At 36.3% G+C, this 23,329-nt stretch overlaps 2 protein-coding genes across 3 annotated transcripts; both read left to right on the top strand.

The window, feature by feature from the left end:
- Window positions 1-1,959: 1,959 nt before the first annotated feature.
- LOC125193804 (protein RETICULATA-RELATED 1, chloroplastic-like) lies at window positions 1,960-6,299 on the top strand. The gene is made up of 8 exons (XM_048091691.1): window positions 1,960-2,524; window positions 3,021-3,185; window positions 3,294-3,386; window positions 3,455-3,570; window positions 4,596-4,694; window positions 4,800-5,105; window positions 5,213-5,377; window positions 5,739-6,299. The coding sequence occupies exons 1-8, from the start codon at window positions 2,156-2,158 to the stop codon at window positions 6,019-6,021; spliced, it is 1,596 nt and encodes a 531-aa protein (XP_047947648.1). The 5' UTR covers window positions 1,960-2,155; the 3' UTR covers window positions 6,022-6,299.
- A 1,269-nt stretch (window positions 6,300-7,568) lies between these two features.
- On the top strand, window positions 7,569-22,955 carry LOC125194150 (protein ALTERED SEED GERMINATION 2). Of its 2 annotated transcripts, XM_048092206.1 has the most exons (20): window positions 7,569-7,737; window positions 8,219-8,287; window positions 9,218-9,295; window positions 10,813-10,947; window positions 11,042-11,149; window positions 11,230-11,358; window positions 11,533-11,648; window positions 11,721-11,838; window positions 14,475-14,580; window positions 16,423-16,565; window positions 16,651-16,821; window positions 16,914-17,024; window positions 17,337-17,448; window positions 18,146-18,489; window positions 18,846-18,936; window positions 19,602-19,697; window positions 20,108-20,178; window positions 20,261-20,385; window positions 20,737-20,847; window positions 22,703-22,955. In XM_048092206.1, the coding sequence occupies exons 1-19, from the start codon at window positions 7,663-7,665 to the stop codon at window positions 20,816-20,818; spliced, it is 2,280 nt and encodes a 759-aa protein (XP_047948163.1). In that variant the 5' UTR covers window positions 7,569-7,662; the 3' UTR covers window positions 20,819-20,847; window positions 22,703-22,955. The 2 variants fall into 2 exon arrangements, with proteins under 2 accessions (XP_047948163.1, XP_047948164.1); XM_048092207.1 differs by lacking the exon at window positions 7,569-7,737 and having other exon boundaries at window positions 11,032-11,149.
- Window positions 22,956-23,329: the final 374 nt, after the last annotated feature.

The following is a 23,329-nucleotide window of genomic DNA, read 5'->3' as shown; positions in this document are numbered from 1 at the left end:
GTGTAAATAATTTTATAAACTTTTATTTATATGGAGTAAGAAAGACATGCAAGATGGAGTATATTGAGAGAGGATTCATTGTTTTTATATACATATTCATTCAATAAGCGCTAAAAACACTTTTTATTTTTTATTTTTTTCACTCTAACTAAATAATAGACTCAGTGAAGTTGAATTTGAAGTCATCAATCGTAATATAAAAATATTTTTTACTAATTGTTAATGATAATTTGTACGCATCGTTCATAACTATAAACTGATTAGGACATTAGGTTGTGATTGTGATTTGTGAATAAGATATTGCCAAGTGTTATTCACAGATGAAAGTTTTAAATTTTAAGTGTGAATATAATGAGAATTTTCATGTTTTGTATAACACTAACGGTGGATTTATTAAAGTAAAAGTTTACAACTGCATATACATTTTAGTAGTCTTTATGAGTAAAAGTTTTTAATTATCCTTCTGGCAACTCAAAATTACTACTCTATTATTTATTGAGTTAGAGTTTTTAGCTTGATTATTACTTACAACTTGTAATACTTTTAAGGGGGTGTTCGGTTTGTAAGATTGTATCTAGTATTAAATTTGTTGTGTGTTTAGTTCATGAGATTCAATCCCACAATTCAATTCTAGATGAATAATCATGAGATAATTAGTCATAGCTAACTCTCTATAACTAAAATAATCTCACAACTCAATTCTAGATTGTATCTTGGTATTATTATTTTATCTTGCAAACCGAACACCATCTTAATTACATTGTGGGTGAGTATTTTTATACTTACATCTTCAAAGCTCTTGGTTATGAAAGAGGGTTATCATTCACATTCGAGATTATTCTTGATTATGTATGTGCTTTTAGGCTATTATTTCCAATTCAAAATTAAAATAGATTCCGAGATATTCACAGCCAGAAATTATTTTTAATTACTGAGTTAAAATGTTTAGGTAATTATTAGAATTTTTTTTAATTCACAACTATTTTTTTTATAAAATTTTGAATGGCCCTTATTTTTTTCACCAATTCACAACCAAATTTCTTTTAAATTTTGTATGCCCTTATTTTTTTTCACCAATTCACAACTACTCTATATTTTGAACAACTACTTTAGTTGAGAATGACCCTTGCACTTGCTTCATCAATTTACTTACACGACATCTAAGAGCATCTGCAATGGGAGAAGGTATATAGAAAAAGTATATCATCTATATATCTCCTCAAAAAGTAAAATATACCCTTCCAAAAAGAAACATACTCTAAAGGAGAAAAAGTACTCCCTCCGTCCCACAAAGATAGACACTTTGACCCGGCACAGGTTTTAAGAAATGTCATGGAAAGTGAGTTGAAAAAGTTGGTAGATGTGGGTCCTACTTTTAAAGTATTAGTTTTATAATAAAATGTGAGTAGGAATTAGTTAATGGAATATGAGGTCTACTACCAAAAATGGTAAAAAGTGAAATGAGATAAACTTTGTGGGACGGATAAAAATAGAAAAATGGGACAATCTTTGTAGGACGGAGGGAGTATATAGAAAGGTAAATGATTTTTTAAACATAAAATAATAGTACAAAATGCATTAAAAATTCATAAAGTGTGACACCTTCTCAAATACCTCTCTCTTGGAGAATAGTTTTTAATGAAAAAAAGGCAAATATAGTAGTTATACAATTTTACCTCTCTATTGATGGAGAAGTAAAAATACCTATTCAAAATGGGAAAATGTATAATACCTTCTCAAATATCTCTCTTCTTGGAGAATGATTTTTTATGAAGAAAAAGTAAATATGGTAGTTATATTAGTTTATTTCTCCATTTACCATGCTCTAGTAATAGCTTTAGTTGTGATTGTGAATGAACCTTATTTAATGTATTTTAATCAACATTCAAGTGGAATTAAAGAAATGATAAATTAATCCGGATTCAAGGCCGAGTCGATTCATCTCCGAGTTTGAGTGAGTCTGTCGCAGAGACGCCTCGTTTTTGATCAAAACCTTCACTTCACCCTCACCCCTAATTCACTTCTCTCTCTGAGGGAGGTATTAGCTCAAGGGGAATCAAGAATTATCAACCATTTCTCCACGACGAAGTTGAGCCCTAATCTTCAAATCCAGTATCCCGCTCAAACCAGTTCGGATCACAAAACAGAGCGAAAGATGTCTCATTCAGTCTTCCAAACAGCGCAGATTATGCCTCTCGCGCCAACGACCAAATCCTTGTCGTCCACCTTGCAGCCAATTGCAACCATTTCCCTGCGTCCAGCATCGCCGCCGTTTCCCGGCAGGCGGCGGAGGCATTATTTTACAGTTAGGGCTTCATCTTCTGCGTTGGTTGACGGTGACGCTAATGCGCACCTTGAGCGATGCTTTCAGGCGTCTCCTGATGCTCCTTCTTCGACTCCTTCTTCCAGCTCCGTGGAGTTTGGCCCCACTATGAAGGGGGGACAGTACGGGGCGTTTGGAGCAGTTACCTTGGAGAAATCGAAGCTGGATATGACGAAGAAGGAAACTAAGTCTAGTGCTCAGGTGATTTCGAATTTCACAAGTTATGCACAATTATTTATAGCAAGATATTAGTTAAGTGGTTTAAGGTGGATTTAAGCGGAATATTTTTAATCCGTCAGCTTCAGTGTGTCTGCTAATTTTTGATCGAGGAACTCGATCAATGTGCATTTGAGAATGATATTTGGGGTTCTCGTGGTGAGGCTATGCTCATCTTCTGCTGCTTCATCCTGGTTGACTGAATTCAATTCTCCATTCTATACTGCAATCTTTGGTCTATCTTGACCATGGCGCAGTTGGATTCATGGATTTGTGCTTCATAGCTCTAATTTATGAGGTTTCTGGTTTAGTGTTGCTGAGTGCTGATATTAATTTGAGCCTACTTGGTTGGCGATTGAAGGAACTTCTTCGTTGCTGAACAATTTGCATGCCATCTCAGTCTTCATTACATCTCCCCTTAAACCTGCTTTCATGGATTCAAATGTACTTGGTCATAAGCTTCTTCTCTTTATAATGGCAGATTGAAACCGGGGGTGGAGGTGGCAATCAGGGGAAGGGTCTTAGTCATGGCGGTGGTGATGGAGGCGATGATGGTGGCGATGATGATGATTACTTTGACGATTTTGATGAGGGTGATGAGGGAGACGAGGGTGGACCGTTTAGGAGAAGGATCATTCTGGAGGAGGTAATGAACAAATCTGTCCATAGAAACAAAAGTGGATGCAATTTTGTCTAAAGACTAATCTATTTAATTTTTGTTTACCACCTTTTTTTTGCTAACACTTATCTGCAGTTGTTTGATAGGAAATTTGTTGATGCTGTATTAAATGAGTGGCAAAAGACAATTATGGATTTACCAGCTGGGTTCCGTCAAGCCTATGAAATGGTAATGCTAGGCCCCTTTTTACCCCCCTCTTTTTTTTGAGAACTATATCTGATATCTGCTTGCTACAGGGTATGGTTAGTTCTGCTCAATTAGTAAAGTTTCTTGCAATCAATGCCAGGCCAACCACAGCAAGGTTCATCTCACGGTCTATTCCCCAAGGATTGTCTAGAGCATTTATTGGCAGGTTGGTTGTAGGCATTTGTATTTTCGAAATAAATTGAAGATAAAAAATATCTCGACAGCTCCGTTCTTAAAATTGAACTCTTGATAGCATCATGAAATATGAAATATGTGATTTATGTCGGGCATCGGCTTTTCCCTTGTGCTCTGAGCTTATTAGTCTGAGTGCTACGGATTTACAATCTGGAAACAGTTTCTCTATCTTAGACACTGGAACTTCAGAGCAAAGCGTAGCTTTCTTATACTCCTTGTTTTGCTGTTTTCATTCCTTTTTCGTCTTGCATGATTTCAAGAGTAGTATAGTGGGGGAATTTAGGCCTTCTATTGTAACAATTGGATCATATATTTGTATCTCTAAGTGACAGCTTGATGTTCTGTTCTTATTTCTGCTTGTATGATTCAGGCTTGTATTTGGCTGGAGAAATTTCTTGATCTTTGTTTGCATTGTTGCTTTTGGTTTTTTAGGAGCTCAATTATGAGTGGCATTATACTGGGTTCTGTTCCTTATCCCACTTGTGAGATTTTTTTTCCATTCTTTTGGGAATTGTGATCTGTAACTTTTGATAGCTTATCAATAAAATGCAAGTAGATTAAAGTATTTTGTTACCTGTCTTATTAAAATTAAGACAAATGTAAAATAGTTGTTAGAATGAGTCGTTGTTAGTTAATTACATTAAGTGTTGTTTCTACTTTGGATTATATTCATGCTTGGTAGACTGTATATGGTATTAGAATTGGTATGTGATGGAACTTGTGAAGTATCGAGGGAAAACGTGGCATCTAGGACTTTTTACAATTTCTATCTCTGTTAATTGGTCTCTTAGAGATCTTTAAATGTTTACATTAGGATTTCAGCTATCTCATTAATTGGACATTATATTCTATATGGTAATTCTATAGAACTAACAGTATATTTTTATATTGGCACTTGGGCATTTACTATATAGCAGTCTGTGAATAGCTTTCCGGGTAGCATAGATTGGATTTGGAACCATTTTTTGATATGTTGACCTGACCTTCTTCTGACAGGATGATTGCCGATCCTGCATTTATGCTCAGACTGCTTCTTGAGCAGGCAAGTACAATTGGTTGTTCTGTTTTGTGGGAGATCCAGAATCGAAAAGAGAGGTATACTTAGAAGTAGCAATAACAGAAAAGGAAACTCGCTGTATTATTATGTGCCTCTGGACTCAGTGAACAGGACTCAGTGACTCCTAAATTTCCATGTGTCAGGATAAAGCAGGAATGGGATCTTGCCCTCATCAATGTGCTCACTGTGACAGCTTGCAATGCAATTGTTGTTTGGTCTCTTGCCCCCTGTCGTTCATATGGAACTACCTTCCAAACTGATTTGCAGAATACTCTGCAAAAGCTCCCTAATAATATTTTTGAAGCTAGCTATAAATATAGAGACTTTGACATACAAAAGAGACTTCTATCATTCCTTTACAAAGCTGCAGAGTTAAGTATGGTAGGTTTTACTGCCGGAGCTGCACAGGGGGCTCTATCAAATTTTTCAGCCAGGAAAAAAGAGGGAAGGTAGAAATAGTCACAATGATAATGTCCTAGTTAACCTATGCTTATTCTGGTAATTTTCCTAGCTTCTTGACACACAGCATTTTTTTTTCTGGGATGACTTTTGTTAGGTTATCAGTGAGCGTTCCATCTGTTAGCACCAATGCACTCGGTTACGGAGCTTTCCTTGGTCTCTATGCCAATCTGCGCTATCAACTTCTATGTGGTTTTGAGAGAGCTACGACCAGTTACTTCGATGTTATAGGAGTAGCTCTGTTCTTCAGCGCTGCTTTGAGGTTTGTCTTTGGATTTTTGAATAATCTAACTCTATAATATTATTAACTGATATATTTGTTCTTATGAGCTCAATTGGTTGAATGCATGGTTTGACTTGGGCAGACCTGTAGTAGTATTTGGAGGTCTCTCTCTAGGCCTATTGGACTGCATATGGGCATTGAGCTCATTGAAAGAAAATACATTTTATCCCTTATTTAGCTCTTTCATGCTCATGTCTTGATGTAAATGTGGAGTCTCTGGAACTAGCATAAAAGGGTTAAGGCTAACAATTTACAAGTTACACTTCCATCAAAGATCTCTTGCATTTTGTAACTTTGGCTTTTGAAAGAGGAAGTAAAATGTGAATGCAAATCCATGCAGGGTCCTGAATGTTCAAGTGGGAGAAACGTCTAGGTTGGCTTGGCTTGGTGTTGAAGCTGATCCATTGGTTCAATCGGAGGATCTCCTGAAAGCTTACAACAGACCTTCAGAAGGCGTAAACCAGTCTTCTTCAAAATGGTTCATATCCAAAAATGCTATTGTCTCTGGGCTCGGGCTTCTTGGGATCAGACAAGGACAAACCGACTCTAAAGTTGAGGGTGATGCACCTGCGCCCAAGGCTAGAAGGAAGAGAATTGTCAAAAGGAAGGTGGCAACAAGTTGAACTGTGCTTTTTAACGCGGGCTTTGATTTTCTACCTACCATATATACGAGAATGCTCAGTGCGCATGGCTAACGAGCTAGTACGTTGTTGTGTTACTGTTGAGCCGGGCCAGACAAGCATTGAACAATTTTGATGGTTCTCGGGATAGCGCCATTTTTATCGATTTTTTCCTAATTTTTAGCCTCTCTAACGATTTTAGCATGATCATGTGACTCGCAGACTCAATTTTTGTAAGAAAGTTTATGTAAGCTCGTTAATGATGAATGAGGTGCAACACATATCTTGTTCACTTGCACTATCCTGCAAAATTGTGAAGTACACGATTGTAATTTTGATACCTCTCTCTTTTTGCTTCCTCGATGTATACTGCTAGGAACTTTTGCTTATTTATTGCGGGTGGAGTGCATTTTTTAAACATGCTGGTGCGCTTTTTTTGTTAAGAAAAACAAAATCCACGTTGTATAGTTAGTTAAGCAAAAAGTCACAAAATGCTACTACTACTCTTTGTGCTGTGTTAAAAAATTTAATACTAGTGTTTTATGCCTCAATTTTTAGTGTGTTTAACTTTCTTTTCTACCAAATATCATCGATGAAAAATAATCCACCTCGTCGTACATCGAAGTAGAGCTTTTTCCATGTATAATATTTTTGTATACCACCTTTTAGTATAATTCATAAAAGTTTTTAAGCATTAACATATTTCGTAAAGTGTCCCAGATTTAAACGAAAAAATGAATTTCGAAAAGTGTCCCACATTTGTTGAGATATGAAAGTTATGGACAGTTTTTTTGAAATATAAAAAACAAACATTATTACCTAAAACCAAATTATACAATTACACCAGATGAGCTCTAGGGGTCGGAAAATATATTTGATGCAAAACTAATTGTATTTAATATATAAATAAAAATTTCTATAGTTTGAATGAAATATTAAGGGTTGAAATATAAACATTAAATAAATTTGATTCAATACTTATATTTGAGATTTACATAAATAATTTTAGTTTGATTGTTAATAAAATGGCAAACGGCAAAAAAAATCACGAAGTTTGATCATATTTTGATCCATCCCGCAATTTTAAAAAATACTACTAACTAATTATAATAATTTTGGAAATTATGGAATAGACTAGAATTTGACCAAACTTTATGGTCCGGAGTTTATCGAAAACTTAAAAGAGAAATTCACACGTTGATTTGTGAATAGTTAACATAAACAAGACTTATCCTCATCTCTTCGTTTTTGAGGGTCTCCCACAATATCTAAATTTGGATTATAGGCGGAAATTATATTTATTTTGTTAATGAAACCATTTACAGAGTATCAATTTGGATTTCATTGCATTATTTAATTCTAAATTAATAGGAGTGGTATATTTGATTAAAGTATTTAATTGTTAGCTATCCATGTAAGCATTTTAAAAATGTGAATTTGGTGTGGGCTGAGTCTGAGCCAGAGAAAATTCTAGGGGCTTACACGTGTCTTTATTCCACCAACTTTATATTTATGTAAATCGATTCCCGAAAAAAAAAAAAATACAGTACTCCGTTAAAAGAAAAAACAGGAATTCCGAAGGTGGTTCGTGAAGCCGGCAAAGTCGAAGTTGGGCGGGACGATCGTCGCAGCGGTGCCTCTGAAATGGACTGCTCCATCTGCTTTCACGATGGCAACATCACCGACTTGATTAACAGTCGCACTCTCCACAATCATAATGTTTGTCTCTCTCTCTCAATTCTTCCTTATATTAGTATTTGATTTCTCCGATTATTCTTCCTCGACACTAGGCTTGTGTGAGATTCACTGTTTCCTTTCAATGTGCTTTGATTTTGTGGTTGATCATGTTTCTGCTACGATTTTCGAAACAATTGATTTCATTCTACAGTTTTAAGTGATGTTTGTATTTTGCTTGGCCTAGTCTCTGTACTGTAACATCAACCGCCTCATAATACATAAAGAGGCTTTACCCGATCAGACTGCTGGAAAATTGAACTTTTTAAAACTTCCTATTGGAGATGTCAGCAATTTTAGGGTAGCTGGATATCAGCAATTCGAGGGGATTTGAACTGTTACATATCGTGTTTGTTTTCAATTTTCTCAAGGGTGTAATTGTGATTGGGTTGCACGGGGAAATATATGACTACTGGAATGAACTTTCTACATACGCGTACTTACTTTCTCAGCTTTCAATCTCCAGGATTTTAACCATGCTGTGCAGATGCACTCCTCACTCGTGCGGAGGCTCTCACTGGAAAGAGAACTAGAGGTAACACTATCTATTTGGGAGATTTCAGTCCTCTTGTTAACTTATTTTTTCTTAAGATTATTTTACCATGTTGTTAACGTTTGTGGTTTTAACAACTGAACAGGAAAAAGGAAAAACACTGGTTTTGTAGACCTCAAGTACATTGCCAAAGTTTCTAGTTTGAATATTTTTTATTTGGTCCTTGTGTCATCAAGTGATCGATGGCTTACTATCTATAAGCTAATCTTGAAATGAATGAGAGTGCACCTTACATTTTGGGATGTGTCAGTTGTTTTGAAAAGGCTGCAGCAATTTAACAGATTAAGCTATTTAAGTCCAATATTATCATTACCGGCTTCCCATGATGCATGCCTTTAGTGAGTGGGTCTAAAACAGTTTATCTATTTGTCATGGAGCATCAGTCCTGAACATGATGTGAATTCCAAGATTTTTTCTGCACTCTTCCTCAGAGTTGATACATAATAGAGAATTCCAAGAAAATATGTTATGAAGTTAAGAGGCTCACTTACTAATCCCATACTAGTTAGGAGAAAGGTGAAAGTGAGATTGCCTTCTATGAATGACATTATTTTCGGTCAACTTTGCTGATACAAATAAACAGGAGAAGTAATTGAATCTTTGTTGGTAACACGTGTTTTTCAAATTTATTGATATACGGGGTTCAACACCTTTAAAAATCTTTTCTTTTTACACAGTCAAACTTTCTGACGTACTGCATGTCTAATGACCCTTTGATCCTCCATATAGCCAATGGAGTGATGGTGATCTTGTAGTGGCTATCAAAATATATACTTAGTCTGCTAACATATTTGAAGTTTATATGGCCATATATCCAGTACCTTTAGTATCGACATGCTTGAGTGAAGAGTCAAAACACATAGCGATTCTCAGTTTGTAAGTCTTCTCTTATTCCATTTTTTTATTTGGCAGGGGCACCGTGGATGTGTGAATACTATAGCTTGGAATTCAGAAGGCTCTATGTTGATTTCAGGATCTGATGATACTCAAGTATGATTAAGCTTATTGCGCACCGATTTGAACCTAATACCTGCATCCTTTCGTACATGCAAGGTTCTTACAGTGGTTGATAAATGTAGTATCTAGAATCTGAAGTTGGTGAAAGAGGAACTGATTGACCTGAAATAATTATGAAATAGAAAAAAGAGTTACTATAATGGAACAGCAGAAAACTCAATTAAATTGAAAAGTCCAGTAGGTCGAATAGTCAACTATCCTTGTGATAATGACAAGATAAATAGTTGGTATTTCAATTTTTAATGGCTTCAGACTGTCTGTTTTAAGACTAAGAGCTATTGGTAGCTGCGCAATAGTCTAGATTAATCAGTTTGATTGGTGCCTTATAGCTTGACTTTATTTATTGGTGATGGCAATGTAGGTCTTCTTCATTAGCTTAATGTCACAGAAAGACTTTAATTGATGGAATTGAAGTTTCTGATTCTTAATGGACAGTGCAGAAAAAAGAATTAATATTAACTAGATTGTTGCTCTAGCTGATATTTGTCCATATCAAACATCACTTTTTTAGTCCTTCAGGAAAAAAAATCAAAAAGAGTTCCAGATTTAGGAATTTCTAGCATAAGATGAGCAGTCTCTTAATTTTTCACCAATTTTATGCACACGCAAATCATAGATCTGACTACAGCAGGGGTTCATGGTGACCCTTCCTATGAATGATATAAGTTGGCCGCCTTTGAAATTGTTGTCTAGTGCACCTAAAGAACCATTTATGTATGAGCACGGAAGGTGCTTTTAACCTTAATGTATCTCACTGCAGCACCTTGTTTTCCAGTACTGCTTCCATTCATTGGAAGTCTGCTAGAAAGGCTAAAATGTAGTATCATGTGAAGGCTTTCAGTTGGACCACTGATGAGTTTGTTTGGTCTATTGTATCTATGTAACCATATATATATTCAGGTATCCTTCTGTGATACCTATGAGAACTTTGACAAAATTACTTCAAATTTATTACTTCCACACCTAGATTGCTTGAATGTAGTGCACCATGTCAAGAGTTTAAAGTGAGCCTGCCTCTTTGGTCAACTAGTTAAAACTAGTCAACACTAACAAGCGTTTAGTAAGGCTCCTCCAATGATCAACATCATCTTGATTGTGGTCGTCAATGATTAGCAATTGCAAACTAGTAATGTAATTATGTAACATAATTAACTTTTTAGTCTCTGTGGATTTGGACTCGTTGTCAACACATTTTGCCTGTCAGGAAAAACCTGTAGCTGCCACCCAAGGTGCACTTTGGTCAACTATGCTTATGTGAAACCGTGTAGGCGAGGCAAGCTACACTTGGACTTAATTTAGGAGAGGGCGCTTCCTTTGGGAAGCATCATCAAACCTGAGTCTAACTAAATCAATTTGTTTCAAGACACCTTTTCATTCTATTTATTCTTTCTTCTTTCGTCCCTGTGAAGTTTGTCCCTTTTTGTGATTTTACTCAACATTCACATGGTAATGCCTGCTATCAAATATGACGGATGTCTTATTTTCTGCAGGTTAACATCTGGTCCTATTCAAGTCGAAAACTTATGGACTCAATCGACACTGGCCATTCTGCCAATATTTTCTGTACAAAATTCGTCCCTGAAACTTCAGATGAACTTGTGGTTTCTGGGGCAGCAGACGCCGAGGTAATTTTATCATGGCAGACTGCATATGTATGACCTTGGACCTGAATTGAGTGATCCTGTTTCACGTAGTCAGAGTGATGTTAGTGCATTGCAGGTTCGCCTATTTAATTTGTCCCGTTTAAGGAGAAACGGACTGGAGGGGAGTAGTATCAGTCCATCAGCAGTTTTCCGGTGTCACACTAGGAGGGTTAAAAAATTAGCTGTAATCTTCTCATTCTCTATCTTAAAGTAATTATGTAGCTATAGTCTAGCTGTTGATGCTAATCTATGTGTCTGTTACAGGTGGAACCTGGAAATCCTAATCTGGTGTGGAGTGCCAGTGAAGATGGGACATTTCGGCAGCATGATTTTCGTGAGGGTTCTTCTTGTCCTCCAGCTGGGTCTTCTCATCAAGAATGTCGTAATGTTCTTGTTAGTTCTATCTCCTCTTATTGCTCTTCCCTCCCATGTCTCTTCTGTTTCCTACACTGCTTTGCATGCTCCTTTTTTCTTGGAGTGCCAACTGTAACTGCATTGCGTTTGGGATATATTTGAATTGCTGTCTTCTGTACTAAAGATTATTGCCTGCGTGCTACTCAATTGCAGCTTGATTTGCGATGCGGAGCTAAGAAATCACTAGCAGATCCTCCAAAGCAGCCTCTTGCTTTGAAGTCTTGTGATATCAGTTCTACTAGGCCCCATTTAGTCATTGTAGGCGGCAGGTATTCAATAGTTAATTCAGCTGTATCTGTACATGTGGTTTATCTTCTAACCACTGTTTTTAATCACTGTAGTGATGCATTTGCACGTCTATATGATAGAAGAATGCTGCCGCCTCTATCATCTAGTCAGAATAAGTTGCCACCACCTCCATGCGTGGACTACTTTTGCCCAATGCATCTATCCGACCTGGTTAGGCCATGACTTAATCCTAAGTCAACACTCTCCTCAGACTTCCTTTAACAGACTTGTTTTTTCTACTACTTATGTTCCAATTATGTTGCTTTTTATGAGCTATTGATTTCTTTATTAGCTTCTTATAAATTGCTATGTGAAGTACTTTGTGATGTCATGTGTTTGAGAAAGCTGGATATTAAAGGAAAAGGCTGAAAACTAGACTGAGTTTCATTTCTTGTTGGACAACATAAGTAACTTCGTAATAATCAGCTCATCTTATGGTTTTTTTTGCACAAATACTTTTCACATTTTCCCTTCTAATTAGTAGGATGGAAGTGTTTTCTTCTTCCCAAATCCATGGTTTCTAGGCTGGTTGTTCACAAATGAATTTGTAACATGTCTCATGATTCCTTTGGATGTTAAATGTTGTGCCATGGAAACAAAGGTGCTATCGTAACTTTTGTAAACCCTCATTCTTGTCCCACATTGACTTCATGATCCTGTCTCATCTATACAAACTTGGATAACCTTCTCCTTATAAGGCCTTTTAAGGGGGTGAGTGGCCCATTTGTACGTGGTATCAGAGCAGAGTCAGCAGACCCAAGTCATTGTGGATTTTCTTTTGTCTGCTCGTGTGGAAGTTCGATGTGCATTCTGGCCCACACGTCCAGGGGCGTATTGAAAACACTCATTCTTGTCCCACCTTGACTTGATGATGATCATGTCTCATCTATATATACTTGGATAACCTCCCCCTAATAAGGCCTTTTAAGGGGGTGAATTACCCATTTCTACAATAACCATCTTGCAATTATTTGTCGGGATATTGGTGGAAAAAGCCCCTGAACTTTGGCCACAATTTGGTATTTCCCATAATCTAAAGTTGGTCTTAAAAATTCACTAACTTAACGGATCGTGTGAATTTCCTAACCCGACGTGACTCATCTGATTCTGGCGAAATTGAATCTGATGTGGCACGTCAGATTATCTATGTCGATACGCTAGACATCCAGAAGACCGTTTTTCCCATAATCTGGTATTTTCGGTGAAATTTGGTATTTTCCATAATCTTTAAAGTTGGTCTTAAACATAACTAACTTAAGGGGGTTGTGCAAAGTTCCCAACCCGACTTGACTCAACTGTTTCCAGCGAAATTGAATCTGATGTGGCACGTCAGATTATCTATCTGGATACACCGGACATCCAGCAGACCCAAACGGTATTACTTTTATTTTGAAATTTTTTATTTCTCCAACCCTTCAACACATCTCTCCATCTCTGCAACTCTTCTCAACCACGCACAGTTGGCCACCACCCATCATAGTCCACCAGCTTGCATCGGCTTCTGTTGCTGACAAACAACCTGCGTCGTCCACCACCACCACCAGCCTGCAGATCATGTAGTCACGAAGATTCATCTTTCCCAAGTCACATTACCATCTTTAACCCAATCTTGATGAAGCTTCTTCTTCCCCATTTCCAAAAATCAATGGCGACCACCATCTCGAACCAGATTCCAGTCGAACCAGATTCAATGTAAGTTCCCGCCGGCAAGTTCTAGTTGAACCAGATCTAAGGACACTTACATTTCTCTCCCCAAATCTTATCCACCACCAACCTCTCCAAACTATCTTCTCTCCCAAATCAACGGCGTAATAATTTCTTCTTCGTCTCACTCAAATCAAACCCCTCAAACCAACGGCCAACTGACACCTCCTCCTACCGGCTTCCTGTCGCCGCAAGGTTGCCGTTGGTGCTGGGTGTTTCCGTCTTCGAGTGCTAGTTGAACCAGTTCTTCCGCCGTCGAATCGAAATTATGGTAGCTTCTCTTCGTTCTCCTTGTACTACTCCGTCAATGACCAAGCCCGCACTGCTGTTTCCCATTCACAAGAAAACCAGCCTGACTCTCCTTCATGAATAAGATGAAATTATGTTTATTTTGAATATTTTATTGTCTAAAATATAGTTTTGATTTATTTAAATAGTGGTAATTAAAATTTGCCTTCAAATTAAATCATGTATGATTCTTACTTGAGTTTTATATGACACGTCTGATGCCAAATAGATCCACATGGGATTAAATAAGCCACATTTTAAACATGGCCGGAATATTCATTGTGGGAAATTCACAAATTGTAAAGTTAGTGATTTTTACGACCAAGTTTAAAGGTTGTGGGAAATACTAGACTTTGCCCAAAGTTTATGATTTTTCCGACCAATATCCCTTATTTGTTTGTTGACAACTTCTTCAGAATGTTTCACTAAATAGAGGATGATGAAGGTCAGTTATAGATTTATGTAATGCGATTTTATCTTACCAGAGTGTTTTTGGATTATGCATTTATTTATGCTGCTTTCTCATGTTATAATTCATATGTCCATAAATTTCTCAACGGCTATATATGCTGATATGCTCATTAACTGCTTAACTTGATCATTTTCATTGTATAGTACTAGTATTTTAAAATATTGGATTGGTTTGGAGCGGGAGCAATCTGTGTCTTCAGCCCATTTCTATCAACTAAAAGCATATTGCATATATTTGCCCAGACTCACTTGGCTAACTTATCATTGTATTTTTTATTGGGTTCCAAACAATAATTATGATTTACTGAAGTAATTTTTATTTTTATTGATAATTTTATTGCCAGGGACATTCCAGCTTGCATCCTACTCATGTTGCATTCAGTCCAAATGGGGAGGAGCTTCTTGTTAATTATAGTGGGGAGCATGTATACCTCATGGATGTTAATAACGGTATGTGGTAGATCTTGATATTTTTAATTTTCTAGTGCTTCTGTGACTGTACTTTTCTTTGTATCCTCACACACAAAGCTTTATGCTTCTTATGCATGGAGCAGGAAACTGGTTTGCATAAATTAGTCTAATGCATGTTTTGTTGATTTGTTTGTTTGGGGACCAAGTTACTTATGTTCCAAGAACAACATATATGGCTGTCTATGAAGAGTTGATGCTTCTTTGTGAAAAGCCATTTACATCACAAAGAAGTAATGCTTCTTTGTGCTTTAACTGTCTTAATAGGTTTAGTGTTCAACTTTTTTCTTTTTAAAAACATTTGGGAGAGTCAGTTGGACCTATAACTCTACAAAAATATGCAGACCAGTCACTCAAGCCTGTCAAAGATCTTTTTTGATATACCATGATCATGCTTTTCCCACAATGGCAAATGAGCATCCTAATTATCTACATACTAACACACCATGAATAAGTCTATGGAAAATTTTAGGTGTTAACTGAATGAAAGAGGACCAATTTGTGAGAAGAATATGAATTATTCATTCTAAGGATGTTATGCAATTAAGAAAAGCATGTACTTCTGGTACTTCATACTCATTCAAGAAATACATTCCGCAAATGAATATAATCCTGTCCAGTATATGGAGTTAAATCCTTGTAAATGATGATGCAGACATGGTAAACAATTATTGAGAGGTTATGATTCCTCTTGTATATTCTATGTGTGGTCTTCGGTTTGGGGTTTTTTGATAAATCCATTGAAAAACCAGCTGATAGGTACTATGATAGATTAAGGAAGACCTGAAAATTTCCAAGGGGTAATACTTACGTGAGAGTGGTCTATACAACGAAGAAAAAACACAGGTCTAAGAAAAAACAAGGTCATTGTATTATAAGTGTATCATTTCTTGAAAGTATACCTTCACTTGTAGTGTACTTCACCCATGATAGCTTCCCCAAGAGCAAGGTTCCTTGGTGCTACCCAACACCATATGGTATAAGTTAATTTTGGTGATTTAACACTTAGGTGATTATGGCACAAAATGCAGTCAAATGTAGTAATTATTTTTTAGTGAACTAACAAAGGTGTATCAAGATAACAACTTTTTTTTTGTAGATTCATGACTTTGTGATTTCAAAGGGATTAACCAGGTTTATACGCTTAAATGGAAAATCACCAGGCACTTTTCGAGAACACTAATTAGAATATCAACTAAGTTTATGGCACAAAATGCAGTCAAATGTAGTAATTATTTTTTAGTGAACTAACAAAGGTGTATCAAGATAACAACTTTTTTTTTGTAGATTCATGACTTTGTGATTTCAAAGGGATTAACCAGGTTTATACGCTTAAATGGAAAATCACCAGGCACTTTTCGAGAACACTAATTAGAATATCAACTAAGTTTTCAACTCATAAGATAGAAATGACTTCAGGAAAATCTATGAGATCTTGTAATACAAGGCAAGAGCCTGATAATTTTTTATTTCCTTATCCATTGCATCCGTGGGACTTTACTTGGTGAACAGATTTACTACTATAGTGTAGACCAACTATTACAGATCATAACTCCTTGAACTCATCAATTCCTCATTGGTTTTCTCGAGGGGCGGTACACATGAGACCAACCCTGATAAGCTCCACGAGACCAACCCTGATAAGCTCCACAATCAGTCTTTATATATTAATTATTCATAATTTCTTAACTTGCAATTGTTAAAAAATCTGGGGTGGGGGAGGGGGTCATCTCCACAAGCTCTAGCGTTCTCAACTTTATCCAAAACTAGATGCTTGTATCACCAAACTTATTTCTTGTTGAATAATAATGTTTTCTTATGCAGTTTTGGGGAATACAGTGAGATATACCTCAAGAGATGTCTCAAAGCTAACCAGCCTGAGTCCCAAACTAGACAAAGCAGAAGTGAAATCATCGTTTTCAGGGGTATCCTTAAATGGTTTCCCTGTGAGAAACAAAGCTGCAGTAGTATGCATCCTTCTCTTTGAATGTCTATATATGAGCTCAGAGTTTCATTTTCTTGTAACTGATTAAATATTACTTTTCCTTCAAGCTTGATAAGTGCAGGAAACTAATCCGTTTTGCTGAAAAATCATTGAAAGGAGAACCAGATCGTTATTATGGAATTGAGGCTTGTAATGAAGTGCTGGATGGTCATGGTTATGAGATTGACCCAACATTGGTGCATGAGTGTTTGTGCATACGCGCCTCCTTGTTACTCAAGGTCTTATAACAACTATGAGCCCTGGGACATGACCCATCTTCATTTCTCAATTTTCTTTCCTCTGTTAATTGATTCTATTCAGTATCTTACAGAGGCGGTGGAAAAATGATTCTCACATGGCTATTAGAGACTGTCACAGAGCTCTCAAACTAAATCCTTCTTCAACTGGGGCACTCATTTGCATGGCTGAAGCACTGTCCATGGTAACTTATTGATATATATTCTATAATTTTACCATTTTGTGGTAAATCCAATAATTCTTGAAGGGTATTTAATAAGCAGTTTTTCTGTCTATCTAATATTGAATAGATCCGACCATATATAATCTTGCTTCCCTTGGCATAACAAGATAAATGGCGATAACCAGATTTAATGCTGTAAATGAAAATAAATCTTCTGATGTGTCAATTATAGTTGAAGATGTACTGATGTAGTATGGTTACTTGTATTTGAGCACAGTTTGCATTTTTCAATTCTAATTCAACTGTTGCTGGCTTGGGTTGTTCTTACTACAGCTGGAAAAACATAAGGAAGCATTGGAGTTTGCTTTTGCAGCTCAATCTTTAGCTCCATCTGATTTTGAAATTATGGAGAGGGTGGAGCATATAAAGAAGAGTTCGGCTGCAGGTTCATAGTGCTTGTAGTGCCTTGTCAAAGTCTTCACTATTTATCTTAGAGTTGTCTCAGTTGAGCTTTTTGCATTGTTAGTATGTTTTATCTTCTATTGTTATATTGATTCTAAAGAAATTAGATACTATTAAACTGCTGTATCAAATGTCAGTGTGCTAGACTGGGTAAAATGTATGTCGGATTCTGGAAGATTCCTCTTTAGTCAGTTCAAACAGCTCGTAGCATGTCTAACTTAACCTATTGGGCTGTTGGAGCTGTTTGTCAGCAGTAACTAAGTGGATATAAAAATCAATCTTCTTCTTGTCACCCCTTCCTGTGTATTAGCCAGCCTTTTCTGTTCCTAACTGCAAAATAGTAATTTATCTTCTTTTTATACTGGAAACAGCTGGACTCCTTTCGTGAACAGCTACCTCGTGACATAAGATGATCCTGCACTCTTCCAATAAGCCTTGGAGTCATAGTTATTTTCCTACTTAGTGTGATTAGGTGTTCCAGTATACAATGTCAATGTTTAGTTTCTTTTGCTATTCTCATTGTTTGATTGTCATGCTATAGTAATGTTTCGGTTTTTACATTACAAGTTACCGTTTTCCAGTCATGGAAAGTGAAGTATGTATGCCATATTTTGTGTATCTTGTAGTAGTAATATATATCACTACTCGTAAATAATTACTATCATGCATCTGACTTATAGCTGAAGCTGACAAAACAAGCATGGAAAGTGACAAAAGATCAAGGGCAAATTATCGAGCTAAAAGAGTGCTTTCTCTAAGTGACATAATCTACCATACAGAAGGAGAAAATGATACTCCAAGTGGACCTGAAAGAGAAGACTCTGATTACGATGATGAGCTTGAACTGGATTTTGAAACATTAATAGCTGCCGAAGGAGGGCATGATGTTGAGTCCGATGTTCTCCCAGGAAACTTAAATTTGAGAATTCACAGGAGAGGCGATTTGAATTTGAACGCAGAGAGGGTGACTGGCTCTTTTGGATCACCCGTATCTTCACGTGAAGATGAGACAGTGCCAAAACAGGTTTGCTTCTGTTTTTCCCCCCGGAACTTTCCTGATTTGATGATCACATAAGCTGTTACTCCGCATTATTTTATCCTTGAATCGCTCATCTCTCATCTCAATCAAGAATATCTTAAAGTTGTCGCCAACAATCCTTACATTTTTCTGTTTTTCACTACCATACTACCTGTTTATCTTGCTCATCAATTTATTGTTAACTTGTTATTCCTACATAACACATGGAGTGAATCTGTTAATTGATTTTACTTTCAACATTAATAATAATAACGTTGTGTATATCTTGTCCATGTTTATAACGTAGCTGCATATTATCTTCTACACCATCTTTGAGCTAAATTGTCTTGTTCATGTTTCAGTCTGAGGTGGCTATAGATATGAAGCAGAGATATGTTGGCCATTGTAATACAGGCACTGACATAAAGCAAGCCAGTTTTATTGGCCAAAGAGGTATGTTCAGAACCTGACATGAGATTTTCTGGATCATGCTTAAGCAAGGGTAATAAGGATAAAAAGGAGAAGGGACTATATTTTTCCACTCCAGGGTTCTGGTGCTGTTCTTTAAAAAATAAAAAAAATTGATACTCGATAAACTAAGAAGAAACTATCATGAAATTAGAGAACACACGAACACACTTCTATTTGATGTAGTTATCCCAGTCTCCCTCTCCTAGTTAAAAGACATCTCTGATTGTTGTTATAATTTATCAACTTATATTTGATGTGTTTTTATATGTTTGCTATGTTTATAGTATAATTTTCATGTGTGTTTATGATTTTTCATTTATGCCTCCGTCTTACACCTCGAGAGGCTATGCGAAGATGCCTCAAAACATATTTTAAGCCTTGCATGTTATGAAAGAGACATATATAAGAAATATGCAAGGGAAGGGATACTTCTCTCAGCTTATTGCAATCTAAAGATTCAATGCTGAAATGAGGTCAAAATCTGTTTGTAAGAAAATCTGTATGAACCATTGGTTATTATATGGGGCCCTCTTCAGCTTATTTCAATTAGCACAACTGCATATTTTTGGTTGAAGTTTTATGAACATCATAATTTATTATGTTATGATCTTGATAATAATATATCATGATGTTTTCCTCGTATCCAGGTGAATATATTGCTAGCGGAAGTGATGATGGTAGATGGTTTATTTGGGAAAAGAAAACTGGGCGATTATTGAAGATGCTGCATGGAGATAATGCCGGTAAGAACCACCTCCCAAGCAAAAACTGGAAAAGATTATCAAAAGATATTTATACTCTAGAAATTGTTTTAGTCATGGTTATTTTGGAGCCTGACAAACCATCTGAGCTCAGATGTATAACCTATGCCATGATATTAACATGTAGTCAGTGTCTCAAACTGGTGGCTGTTTAACTGGGTTTCTTGGGAATTGTGCTTCAAATTCTTACTGTACTCGGAACTTCATCATATGTCCAAACTACAAATATATTGTATTTGTATCATCTAGTCTTACTGTTGGGTTCCTGTTGTTGCTGTAGCTCGAATATGTTGGATTTCTATCACCGATTACATGTTTGCTACCTGATACCTGGTGTTCATTGTCATCCTGTTTCACTGCTTGAAGTATCTAAATCTTTTCACTTTGTGCAGTTGTCAACTGTATACAATGCCATCCATATGATTGTGTTATTGCAACTAGTGGAATCGATAGCACGATAAAGGTACAAAGGGTTTCTTATAGGAGTATATATTTTGTTGCATTTGCTAAGATAAAAGTACTGTTTGAAACTCTGGTGGATGCAGATCTGGACTCCAACATCTCCAGTCCCCTCCAGTGTTGCTGGGGATGAAGGACCAGAGCCTTCAAATGTGTTAGAAGCTATGGAAGAGAATCAGCGCAGATTATATTGCACTCGTGAAGCTATTTTGTATGTATTCTGAATCTTTGACCTCACAAGTGTTGCTTATTGTGCTTCTAGTGTCAGACTGTAGATATTGTGATATCGATGGGTCGGTGGCAGCTTCTGCTTTTGGTTTCCATGTTCCAGACTCTCTCTCTCTCTCTTTTATTCTGATCTATGCTATTGCTCAAAATATTTGGGACATAAAGTTCTACTTGTACATGTATTGTCCATGCCATATTCAAATTCTTCTTTGTCTATTAGTCCTGTTTTGTGGCAAGCTAAGCTTACACTATTTTTTTACATTTATTTTAAGAATTGCTAGATCTTGTTTGACGGGATCATGAGTTTTTATTGTGCCATTCAAAATCATTTCAGGCCCTTTGAAATTCTGGAGCGTTTCCGAATGCATGAGTTTGCAGAAGGAAGTTTTCATCCATTTGAGTGCACACAGAGTTGATAAGTCCTAGCCACTATGTGTGGCCATAGGTAACGTATCTTGGTTTGCACATTCACTGTATATATATATATATATATATACATGGGGGTGTGATCATGTCATAACTCATATTTATGTGATAACCTAATAACCCTATCATTTTATGGGTCAAAAGTATCATTTTTACTAAAAATGATATTTATACACGATAAAATGATATTTTTTCAGCATGCATAAAATGATAATTTTATTCCATAAAATGATATTTTTCGTCCATAAAATGAGAGTTATTAGGTTATCACCATAAATATGGGTTATGATATGATCACATCCCTATATACATGTATATAAATATATATATATATAAAGCCTCTAATTGAGCATCCTGCAAAGATAACTTCCTACTGGCCATGTTGTTTCTGGTTCTTAGAGGCAGCAGCAATAACGAAGTTGTAAAACATATAGCTGGTTAATGGAACATACATAGATATGTATTTATAGTCGTTATTCTGGCTGAATCTAATAAGCAACCAAAAGAAACAAAAAAAGAAATAGAAGAACATCAGGACATTGGTAATTTACACCGATATTTCTTGTTCTAAGTAAGAACTGTACTATAACTAATACTCCCTACGTCTGCCATTGACTGTCTTATTTGGGTCGACATAAGTTTTAAGAAACATGAAGGAAAGTCACTTTTATATAGTACTCCCTCTGGCCCTGAAGATGACCCGTTTACCTTTTTGGTTTGTCCCAACCAAGATGACTCATTACTAAAAATGTCTCTATTCATTCTCTCTTCACTTAGCACACAAAATAAAACTGCATAAAATTGCGTGCAGCCCTAGGAAGGGGTCATCTTTCTTGGGACGGAGGGAGTGTTAACTTTTGGAATGGAGGGAGTATGAAGGAAAGAACGAGGAAAAAGTTAGTGGATTGTGGGTTCCACTATTATATACTAGTACTACCTCCGTCCTTGGAAAATAAAAACTTTTGAAACAACCCGGGTTTTAATGTACAATTAGTAAAGTAAGAGAGACCGAATTGGTACAATAAGAGAGAGGGATAGAAAAATTGGTAAAGTAAGAGAGTGGAAGAGGAAAAGCAAGGGAAAGTAGTGTTAGTGGATTATGGGGCCCACTTCCTAAAATAGAACGTTTAGAAAGATTTTATTTTTAAGGGACGGACCAAAATGGAAGGAGTTTCTATTTTTAAGGGACGGAGGTAGTAGTATTTTGTAAGCTAATATGAGTGGAATGATTTTGTGAAATTTGGACCTACAAATGGGACATGTAACGATAGACATCCCAAAATGGCAAAATGATTTCATTTCATGATACAATTTAACATCCATTAGGAAGTATATCAGGATTTTTCATTTATTCAGGTATTGATAGCAGTATAAAATTAATTTAATTACAGGTTTAACTGGAGTAGGGGGGACATGGCATGAAAGAACAATTTAATAAACTGTTAAAGTGGCATGTTTTATCGTCTTTGAGAAACAGTTTTGGAGATGATTTAACTGTATCACAAATATAATGCTAGCTAGTAGGTATCATAATTGCTCAATTTATTAGGGACAATGTCACTCATTGTTTGGGCACATTATTAGAGATAATGTCACTTATTGTTTGGACACGTTTGCTGTCTTGAAGTTCCATCCTGAACGTATAGTCTTGTAGTATTCAAGAAATTTTGGGCATGGAAACTAGACTTGCATTTCCATTTTGGATATGTTTAAATCCTTGCACCATAGGCATGTTGGTGTTGTGATCTTTGTGGTACGTAACACTTGCTGCTACACAAAGTGATTGAATCAATGAGAATATTGTGTGTTTTGATGTCCTCTCAAGTATCTCTCAACATTTTGTTATACGGTGATGTGTACTTCTGTTGGTTCAGGCGAAGTAGCAAATTGATGATTCAAGGACACATGGACTTGCTGAAGTTTGATCTGAAATTGGAGTGGCTGAAAGAGAGATGTTTTATGTATCATATGGATTGTTTCTGGTTTGGTAATTGTTACGAATCCAAACTACTGTAGATAGATGAGGCCTTTTTTTCTTTTTGGGTAAAATAGACTGCACAAGATAATTATTAATATACATTTTATACAATGTGACGCAGCTAATATGTGTATAAATATTTCGCATAACTTTATGGTGTGGTTGTCTTTAGGGTGCGTTGGCAGTGAAGCATTGTGGGACGCTTGATTTGGGTTTTCCATGTTTTGTTTTTTAGTTTAAAATCATTTTCAATTATGCAAGTCTTTCAAGAATAATTGTTCTTGTAGGAGTGCCCTTTATGAGTATTGAATAAGTCATTTCCGTGCCGGTTCGGCACCTATTGAACCGTCACTAGTTCGGCAAAGGAAATGACATTTTGGTGATTTTAACTATGTTTCCAGTTTTGTATAAGTTCCACACGGGTTTTAAGAGTTTTTTTTACGTGGTCTTCGATTTTTCGGGGGTTAAATTGTCGCATGTGATTCCAAAAATTTGAGTCGGAAACTGATATGTTGGTTCCAGG

This window comes from Salvia hispanica, chromosome 6 (genome assembly GCF_023119035.1).
Source record: "Salvia hispanica cultivar TCC Black 2014 chromosome 6, UniMelb_Shisp_WGS_1.0, whole genome shotgun sequence".
NCBI classification, from domain to species: Eukaryota; Viridiplantae; Streptophyta; class Magnoliopsida; order Lamiales; family Lamiaceae; genus Salvia; species Salvia hispanica.
The sequence above is the reverse complement of the archived record's forward strand: the minus strand, read 5'-3'. Positions and strand labels throughout refer to the sequence as shown.

Bases quoted from the DNA above. Each gene is read 5' to 3' on its own strand.
- LOC125193804 (XM_048091691.1), top strand. From the start codon at position 2,156: ATGTCTCATTCAGTCTTCCAAACAGCGCAGATTATGCCTCTCGCGCCA. The intron at 2,525-3,020 runs GTGATTTCGAAT...TTATAATGGCAG, and splicing joins AAACTAAGTCTAGTGCTCAG to ATTGAAACCGGGGGTGGAGG. The intron at 3,186-3,293 runs GTAATGAACAAA...ACTTATCTGCAG, and splicing joins GAAGGATCATTCTGGAGGAG to TTGTTTGATAGGAAATTTGT.
- LOC125194150 (XM_048092206.1), top strand. From the start codon at position 7,663: ATGGACTGCTCCATCTGCTTTCACGATGGCAACATCACCGACTTGATT. The intron at 11,839-14,474 runs GTTAGGCCATGA...TTTTATTGCCAG, and splicing joins CAATGCATCTATCCGACCTG to GGACATTCCAGCTTGCATCC. The intron at 16,566-16,650 runs GTATGCATCCTT...TTTTCCTTCAAG, and splicing joins TGAGAAACAAAGCTGCAGTA to CTTGATAAGTGCAGGAAACT.